A 10598-nucleotide genomic window follows, 5' to 3' on the forward strand; every position below is an offset into this window, starting at 1 on the left:
ACATTGACTTTGGAACCAATGGTAACTTTGGATTTCATCTTAAATCGCAGATGTGTAGTTTTCTGCAAAATCACCTGAAAATCTATGACAAGATTCCACTCCTAAAAAATAGGGCCAATAACCCAGTCTTAACTCCCCCCCTCCCCTACCTTGTGTCTTGGACTCTGAAAACAACTTTATCATGCACATTTATCAGCACTAGAGAAATTTTCAGAGTTCCAGCTAGTCTGTAAGGTAGTGAAAAATCAATTACAATACTCTACTAAAAAAAAGTGAGGATCATGCCCTGTTATCCATATTTATGGAAATCCAAATACTTGCAGATCAAAATCTTCATATTTTTTGACAGATCAATGAATAAAGAATGTGTAAGATTTTTTTTTTTTTATATCATCAAGGGCACATGGGTTTCTTGAGCATCAAAATCAGTTATATAAAAAAATGCCTTAATTTTACTGATAAATACAAGTACTTAAAAATTTTTGATCATTTTATCGGATTTGCCACCCCTGAAAATAGCCATATTCAAATTTTTAAGTAAAAAGATTAGGTATTTTAAATTATCTAACTTGAAACCTCTAAATAAACGTTGCAATTACTAATTACTTTGTTCAAATTACAAATTACTAATGTTATATAATAAAAATATTGTATACTTTTATCTTGTTTTAATTATATTTCAAAAATGTACAATGCTATTTTTATAGTATCATACATTTTTGATATTTATAATTTTAAAAAATAAATTTTTTTATAATTTTAAAAAGATCAGATAATTTTTTCATTTCAAGAGTTAAATATATTAGATTTTATTTTATTTTTTTTTTATTTTTTTTGGTATACTAGAATATTTTAAAACATTTTTTTTTAGGTATAGCAAAGCTTTAAAGAAACTTCGGGCATGCTGGGATAGATATGATCCATTTGCAATAAGAAATTCCTACTTTAATAAATCAAAATTTTACTTTGCTGATGTATTTGACAAATCACGGTTATGTGAGTTTTACAATGGTAATAATAAAAACAAATTATTTTCGCAGGCTTATCGCTCACTGATTACTTATCATATACTTCAAACAACATCGTGGTGCTCAGATTTTAGAATAAAATGCGGTCTAAGTTATCTTATGCATAATAATGTTTTTACTGATTGTTATCCTGTCCATGATGGAGTCATTCTGAAAGGAAGTAACTTGAAGCCAGTAAGTACGAAACAAAAACTTTATGAAGAATGGGGTTCATTTAAACAGATTTTTAAGTATCAACCTATTGATGCAATTAAAGACTACTTTGGTGTTAAAATTGCTTTTTATTTTGATTGGTTAGGTTTTTACACACTTTTTTTGATCCCTGTTTCGCTTTTGGGAATCTTATGTTGTTTATATGGAGGACTTTCTCTAATGTGGTTTGAGCCAACCAAAGAAATTTGTTCTCAAAAAAAAAATTTTCACTTTTACATGTGTCCATTATGTGATAAAGACTGTAATTATTTTTATCTCGATGAAACTTGTTTGTATGCTCGAATAGCTCATGTTTTTGATAATAGTGCTACTCCAATGTTGTCTGTATTTATGTCTCTATGGTCAGTGCTTTATTTGGAATACTGGAAAAGGCGCCAGTACACTTTATCATACAAATGGCACTCAAAGAATTTTTATGAGGTGGAGACTCTGAGGCCTGAGTATTGTGAAGCAGCTGTTCAAAAACGTGTTAACCCAGTTACTAAAGAAACTGAACCGTTTATTTCAACAAAAGATTACTTTTTTAAAGTGTGTGGTGAGTTATCCGTTGTTTTCTTGTTTATGTGTTTAGTTATTGCAGCAACTATGGGAGTTATTGTTTATCGTGGAGCTGTTTTTATACTTAAAGCTCACTCGAACTCTAAATTGTTAGTAGCATGTTCAGCTAGTGTTATTAGTTTAATAATTATTAATGTACTACGAATTTTATACAAAAGGATTGCAAAAAAGTTAACCGAATGGGAAAATCCCAGAACAAAAAGTGACTTTGAAAAATCATTTACATTTAAAATGTTTTGGTTTCAGTTTTGCAATGCATATTCTTCTGTATTTTATATTGCTTTTTTTAAAAATGCATATTTTGTTGGATGGCCAGGAGATCGTAAGTATTTTATAAATAGAAATATTAGTTTAGAGGGATGCTCTGCACAAGGCTGCTTTTTGGAACTATCTATCCAGTTAGTTGTTCTAATGGCAGGTCAGCAATTGATAGGAAACATACCTGAGTTTGTATTGCCGTAAGTTACAAATTTTGCAAATAATTTCTACTGTGTTTTTATTATATTGTTTATGTTGATTCAATTTGTTTATTAAGTATGTTTTTAAGTTTATTTATTTTTATTTGTATTAAAACTTTTAAATTTATAAAATTTTATGTTTTTTTCAAGTTTGTTCTTTAATTAATTGAATTGTCTTTAATTTCTTTATCGTTTCAAAGTCTTTTTATTCTTCATCATTTTTATTATATATATATATATATATATATATATATATATATATATATATATAGATCTATAGTTTGTTGGCTTTGGGAAGAGCGGAAGGAAAAAAGTGATTCTTACGCCAACATATACGTCACTTTTAATTACTTTTAACTTTCGTCCAACATTTCCGTGTTGGACGAAAGTAAAAACCATTAATTTAATTACAAATTAATCGTTTTTTAAAAAAACCACAAAAACGCAAATTTAATTGACCAGAATGTTTTTAAAAACATTCTGAATGTTTTTAAAACATTTTAAATGTTTTTAACAATATAAACAATGTTTTTATTTTAATTTTTTTTAATAAAATGTTTTTACTTTTATTTTTTTTAATAAAATATTTTTATTTTTATTTTTTTTACTGTAAATCATGCGCGGAGTGTTGCTACATCGACTATCTTATAGCCTGACTCGCAAGGGAGTGCTGCTACATCGACTGACAAATAGCCTGACTCGCAAGGGAGTGCTGCTACATCGACTGACAAATAGCCTGACTCGCAAGGGAGTGCTGCTACATCGACTGACAAATAGCCTGACCCGCAAGGGAGTGCTGCTACATCGACTGAGGGTTTGGTTGGGGCAGGCAGTCTATCATTTAAAAAAAAAAAAAATTCCGGTCTTGCATTTTAATTTTTACTTTTTGTCAACAAAATATGGAAAAAACTTTCGGACAACATCTACGGGTTGTATATATATATATATATATATATATATATATAATATATATATATATATATATATATATATATATATATATATATATATATATATATATATATATATACATAGAGAGAGAGAGAACTCTTATATATTGTCAGAAAGTTTTTTCTGTATTTTGTTGACAAAAAGTAAAAATTAAAATGCAAGACCAGTTTTTTTTTATTTTATTAATTGATAGACTGCATGCCCCAACCAAACCCTTAGTCGATGTAGCAGCACTCCCTTGCGAGTCGGGCTAAAAGATAGTAGATGTAGCAGCACTCCGTTGCGAGTCAGGCTATTTGTCAGTCGATGTAGCAGCACTTTGTTGCGAGTCAGGCTATAAGATAGTCGATTTAGCAACACTCCGCGCATGATTTACAGTAAAAAAATAAAAAAATAAAAACATTTTATTAAAAAAAATAAAAATAAAATGATTTTATTAAAAAAAATAAAAATGAAAACATTGTTTATATTGTTAAAAACATTCAGAATGTTTTTAAAAACATTTTGGTCAATAAAATTTGCGTTTTTGCGGGTTTTTTAAAAAACGATTAATTTGTAATTTGTAATTAATGGTTTAATTAATTTGTAATTAATGGTTTTAACATTCTGACAACACGCAAATGTTGGACGAAAGTCAAAAGTAATTAAAAGTGATGTATGTGTTGGCATAAGAATCATTTTTTTCCTTCCGTTCTTCCGAAATGCAACAATCACAGAACTATATATATATATATATATATATATATATATATATATATATATATATATATATATATATATATATATATATATATATTGGGCGACTATAAATTTTTTAAAGTCACTTGTGTGACTTTAAAATATTTATTGTCGCCCAAGGGGCAACTATCAATTTTTTCTGCAGTTCTAGTTTTATTTTTATTAATTCAAAAGTTTTATAACAAGCAATAATTTTACTCCTAAAGTTAAATTCTTTCTTAAATTCTTTAATACAATGACTTTAATGAGACACAAGTAGAAATTCTTTCCTTTGTTTGTACTTACACTTGTAACTGTATTTTAAATCATAGTCAAAATTCTACATTAAAGTCATATACTAAAAATCTTGAAATAGGCTTAAAGGAATGAATAATGACTATTGATAGCATCTGTAAAAGAGTGTGTATTGTATAGAATAATATATTTGTGTAATTTGTAAATGCTTTTGCAACCTATTTTTCATAAGAGATTTAGTTTAACTTAAGCCATAAAAGTTGCATTAAAATTACATTTTGCAGTTCCAATTTTATTATTAGTGAAAGACCAGTTAGCAAATATTTAAAAATAATTTATTTATAATGTATTGTCAGTTGCAAAATCAAAGAAAATAAAAATTTTTGCAAATAAAAATAATAGGGATGATGATAATTATAGAACTCTAATATTAGATGATAACAAATTTTGACTTAGTTGCTGTAAAAAAGAGTAAAAAAAACTAAAGGCGTATATATATGCATGTGTGCTTTATCTGGAAGTAGAAATGTTATAAATAGTTAAAATATTACTTTTATTTCTGCAAATAATTTTCATTGTCCCTCAGCCCAATAAGGAAAAATTTTTAAATTATGCAAGAGTTCCACTAAAATAATAAAACATTTTATGAAAAATGATGACAAGCAACTCAAAATGTTAGCAGGCAACCAACATCAGCAAACTGGTTACACTCAGTCATCCTTCTGTTTTTTGGATGGCCGCCATCCATAAGTCTGAGTGTTTACCCCTGTGTGTGTATTGCTGCCTCAACCCAAACCCTTAGTCAATGTAGCTACACTTCTGTAACTTGATGTAACACTTTATGTACTCTGGCAGCTGGTTATTTCATTGTGACGCCTGACTGCTTGACTGAACATGCAATATAACTTATTGGGCTATATAAAAAAAAATTATTTTTTTTTCAAATTAGTTTAGTTTTTTGTTTTTTTAATTAGAATTTTATTCATAAATTATATACAAAAAATTTTACATCTGTTTTGCTCTAAATTTTTATATTTTGCTAAAAAACATAGTTTTAAAGTTGTAAGATAAAACATATGGTTGTTGATTCAAACATTTCATTTATAGTTATTTGATGATGTCAGATTTTTCTTATAGTTAAAAAAAATTTTCACAATTTTAATATTTCTTAAATATATCTTTAAATTGACTTTTATTTATTATTATGTATTAAAGCTCTTTGATACCACTGTACAGTCATTCAAATTTGTTGCTGATAGTGCTTTTATTACTTGAATATAGTTCTACTGATCAAACTGTTTGAATAGATGTTTTATCAGAAACTTTTTTATAAGATTTTTTTTTGAAAATTTTTCTATCAGTTCTAACTATTTTAATCCTTTTTTTCTTATGTTTTTTTTATATTTATATATTCTTTTATATTTATATATTTATTTTATACTTATATATTAACCATGAGCGAGATCTCGTCTCGTTCTCGTTTCTCTTGAGAAATGGGACTTCTTGTGAGAAACCAGAAATAGAAAATTCTCGCGAGAAGTAGAACAAGACTCAAATATTATATTATTTTCCAAATTAAAAATTATTATAATTTACAAAATGCTTGATAATTTTTTATTTTAATTAATTAATATTTTGACTCAGTGATTTTAATAAATCTAATTAAAAATTTAATTTGTTTTTGACAAAAACAAATTAAATTTTTAATTAGATTTTAATAAGATTTTTTTTAAAAATCTAATTTAAAAATTTTAATTAGATTTTAAATATTTTTAATTAGATTTTAAATACAAAAACTTTTTGTATAAAATGGTTCACTTTCGACTTAATTTCATTAGTTTACCAGTGGAATTCAACTTGACGTATATTGTTCATATTGAAAAGAAATATTCTTGCCTCATTTCAGCGATCAAAAATGTCACCAAGAAAAAACAAAATCTGGAGATATTTTCAAAAAACAAGTGACGGTGCTGAATGCAAGGGGTGCAAAAAAACTTTGAAAACAAAAGATGGAAACACAAGCAGACTTCATCGTCACCTCGAAAAAAAACACAGCCAAGATTACGTTGAGTATTCTGAAAAAACTGACGACTCTCTTCTTCCTCCTCCTAAGAAGAAACAACGAACCATGGTCGAAATGCTTGAAACAAAGTCCAAATATGACAAAGATAATTCCATTCAAAAACAGTTTGACTCTGCAATACTGGATTACTTTTGCACTGATCTGGCATCCTTTTAAGCAGTTGAAGGAAGAGTTTTCAAGAAATTGTTTGACATTGCAAACCCTAAACTGAGGCTTCATCACAGAACAACATATTCAAGAAAGCTTTCAATTCAATCAAGAGAAGCTCAAGCTGGAATGAAGAGCATAATAACGGAGATTACGTCAAATCTAAAAAGTGCTGCATTTACTTCTGACCTTTGTACTTCTAGAGCTCAGGACAGCTACATCTCTTGGACTTTTGAAGAAACATGAAACTTGCAGTCAAATTGTCAAAGCGCCTTGACCATTAATTGTGCAACAATCATATTTTGCAATGTGCAGTTCGAGACTCATTTGAATGACTGCTGGAATGGATGATGCATTGCAAACATGCAAAGATTTGGCTTCTTTAACTCACCAGTCAACAGTTGCAGCTGAGTTGCTTGAATCAGAATCAGACACTCAAGGAATCAATTTTAGACAGTTATGCCAATCTGTTGACACAAGATGGAATAGTGAACTGGATTGCATGGCTTCTGCCCTACATCTAAAGAGTGCAATTATCAGCTTATGTGCAAATGAAGATATTTTTTCTTCAAAGACCATCAATGCATCAAAGTGGAAATCAATCGAGGGAGCAGTAGAAATTTTGGCACCACTTAAAGAAGCTACAGAAATGTGGTCGGCTGAGTCTATTCCAACAATTAACTCTGTCGCTGATTCTCTTATTTAATCCATGACAAAATTGATCAATTTATTGAGACGGATGGAAAAAATGGCTACGATGTCTTGTATGCAAAAAACTTGAAAAGCTGCATTGAGAAAAGATTTCCTCTTTGTCACCCTGGAAACTTATTGAATGCTGCAGCAAACTACTTAAATCCTGCTTTAAAGGGACTTCACTTGAATCTCTTCAAAAAATTTCAAACAAAAAAAGAATAGTTAGCCTCACAGGTTAAGGATAATGTTGAGTGCCAACCTGTTGCCAGAGTCCTTTTAGCAGATTTGTCCCCTAATTCAAAACTCAAGCGCAAGTTAAACGTCAGACTTGAAACACAAGAGCCAACATCTGAACTGAATCCTATTTTGAGCGAAATGTGCCAGTATGAATATCTCCCTGATGCCAAAAAAGACTTTCCGATTCTTGATTGGTGGAAATTGCATTTAAATACATTGCCAGAACTCTTCATTAGCTAGACAAATTATAGCTATTCCAGCAAGTTCAACTAAATCAGAGAGTTTTTAGCTCAGGTGGAAATGTCGTCCAATCATCCAGACACAACTTATACCCAGAAAAAGTAGAACAAATCATCTTAATCAGAGAAAACATTGTCTTGTTGGAAAAGTTTGGCAAAAAAATTCTGAATTAATATTTGAAAAAGTTGTTTACATTTGACAAATGTCATTTGTGTCTATTAGTCAAAACCATGTTTACATTTTTTTTTTTACTTGGATTTTAATAAATTTGTTTTCAAAAATTGTTAAATTTCTCGTCTCGTTCTTGGTCTCATGAGAAGTACTAACTTCTCGTCTCGGTCTCGTCTCGGTTTGAAAAAATCTAGTCTCGCTCATGGTTATTATATATTCTTTTATATTTATATATTTCTTTTATATTTATATATTTTTTTATATTCTTTTATATTTATATCTAAAAATGTTACATTAGTTCTAAACTATTAAAACCATCTTTACTTATTTTATATAACAACTGACTTTAAGCCTTCTCAGGAAACGTGTGCGATTTTTTGTCTTGTATGTCCACGTGTGAGTATTTTATTTTAAACAATTTGTCGCAGCCATTTACAAGTTTTGCAGTGTTACAGAATAAATTAAGAAAGAAAGCAAAACTAACAAAATAGCAAATTAAAATAAATTGAAATTAAAAAAAAAAATTGTAATTTAACTCATTTGTGTACTGTTTTTATTTTTGTTTATTTAGGGTTGTTATTTTCAGCAATGAAATTGGATAAGGTAAAACAACAACAAACAAAAAAACAGTTTTAAGTTGATATTAAAAAGCATAATTTTCCTGTATTTTATTTTATTTTTAAAGAGGGAAGCAAAAATATAAATTGCTATATATTTGTATAATTTTAATGTAACAAGTATTTATTGTTCCTATATGAATATGCTATGTAATCCATGTGTATATATTTATGTATAACATTTTTTATTATATAATTACATTTATTTGAAATTAAATATATGCATGTTTAGATTACTTGCTTAAAGCAGGCCTTGTTAAGAAGCGTTACGCATCTCGCATTTTGTTCGCAGATCGTTTTGCATCTTGCATAAGGCGATTTGCCTACGCATTCAGCAGTTTTGTGTTACGTAAAAACTTTTATTTTTAAGAATATTTAAATTATCTTTTGATATCGTTTATGTGACATTTATTCAAAAGAAATAGAGTCGTAAGTTAAAGCATAATTGTAAACTAATAGATTTTTTGTTAAAGAAACAGTTTGTTTAATAATTCTTTTGTTGTTGTTAAAAATTAGTTAAAGAAAACAAAGTGTTTTAAGTTTTATCTTAAGGAATTAAATATATAAATTCCTCTTAAATATATAAATTATTTTTTGTCATAATAGTTTAAAAAATCCACGATTTCTTTTGATGAAAATTTTTATTAATAAGATATTTTATTTTGAGTTTATTGTCAATTCAATAACGTAAAGTTTTAATGACTTTCGTATAATTTATGAAAATAAACTATGATCACGAATATGTTATCAGTAACTGATAAAACCCTTTATTGTTTAAAAACACTATTAAAAAGAGTTCACAAAAAAAAAAAAAAAAAAAAAAAATTTAGTAACAGTTAATAAAATAACCAAAAACCAACTGTAAAATTATAAGAAAATAAACAAATATTGTGTTACATTTTATGAAAAAAATATTTTTTTCAAAATAAAATTTAGTTCATAATTGAAAAAATGATAAAAATGATTTTTCAAATAAGCGATAAGAGTTTTTTTGGAAATTTTGTTATAGTGAGAAAGAAAAAAACTGTCTGTATGATTTTTAACGCGTTAAAATAATAATAAAATAACTTTAATTAGAATGAGGTACTTGAAAAGATGCTAGTGATGCAATATAACTTCTAACAATACAAAATATATTTGCTGAGTTGAGTTACTTTGAAATGCATTTTCCTTACGCGTTTTCGTTACGCAGCGAAATCTTATAACAAGGCCTGCTAAAGCATATACTTCTTTAACAGAATATCTGTCTTGTAGCAATCTATTTTCTTAATTGTTTTTTTTTTAAATACTGCTGCTCATATATTTGCTTTGTATCCATTTATCTTTTCTTTTTTGTGTATAAACAATCTTATTGTTGTATGTTTTTGAATGATACACATCTCTTCACATTCAGATTTCTTATACCATTTAAGCCATTCAGTGTATTTTCTAAGTAAGGCGCACATATATATATATATATATATATATATATATATATATATATATATATATATATATATTTATATACACACACACATAGTTTTTAAGCTTCATTTAGGCCGTGCCATCTACACATTTTTTACATACCCTTAATTGGTTCATGTTACCTTTCTATTCCTGAACCTTTTTTATCTGAAATCTTTTAGGGCTTTGTAACTTTGGATATCTGCTCTTTTTTACAACATTTTATTTTACTTGCTTTCTTGTCAGTTTGTTTATTTTTTTGGTGTTCGTGCAAAACAAACATGAGGTCAGCAGTAATAATAAAAGAAATCGTTAAAAAAAGTAATTAAAACAAACAATAAACTACAAACTTTTAGCATTTTAGTTTAGCATAAATAAATAGATCACTGTTGAATTATAAAAAAACATTATTGAAATCTGAAATTGATAGATTTTAGATAAAAAAGTAATTAATGCTTTAATACTTTATATTCTTATAAATAGTAATTAAAAATTAAATTTTTAAAGTAAATAAGTAAAAAAAATATCTTATCAACGTAGAAGTATAATGAAGAAAGCTAAATATAGAAAAGAAATCTGGAAACTGAAGTTGATCAATTAGCTTGTTTTGCTCAAGAAAGAGAATGGAAATCTCAAGCAAATGAATCAGCTAAGTAACAAGCATCTAGGCTAAAAAAAATGTATAGGACCGCTGAAACAGAAGAAGATAGAGCAGACGCATTGCTAAACAAAAAAATGTATAGGACCGCTGAAACAGAAGAAGAGATGCATTGCTAAACAAAAAATA

At 27.5% G+C, this 10598-nt stretch overlaps 1 protein-coding gene across 1 annotated transcript in view; it reads left to right on the forward strand.

Annotated features, from left to right (window-relative positions):
* Nucleotides 1-10598, forward strand: part of LOC100206156 (anoctamin-7) — a 51729-nt gene that overhangs the window by 21603 nt on the left and 19528 nt on the right. Inside the window, exon 4 of the mRNA XM_065816828.1 lies at nucleotides 872-2257. Within this exon, the coding sequence (XP_065672900.1) occupies nucleotides 872-2257 (1386 nt within the window). The remainder of the gene's footprint in view (nucleotides 1-871; nucleotides 2258-10598) is intronic.

Source organism: Hydra vulgaris, chromosome 13, assembly GCF_038396675.1.
Source record: "Hydra vulgaris chromosome 13, alternate assembly HydraT2T_AEP".
Lineage (NCBI taxonomy): Eukaryota > Metazoa > Cnidaria > Hydrozoa > Anthoathecata > Hydridae > Hydra > Hydra vulgaris.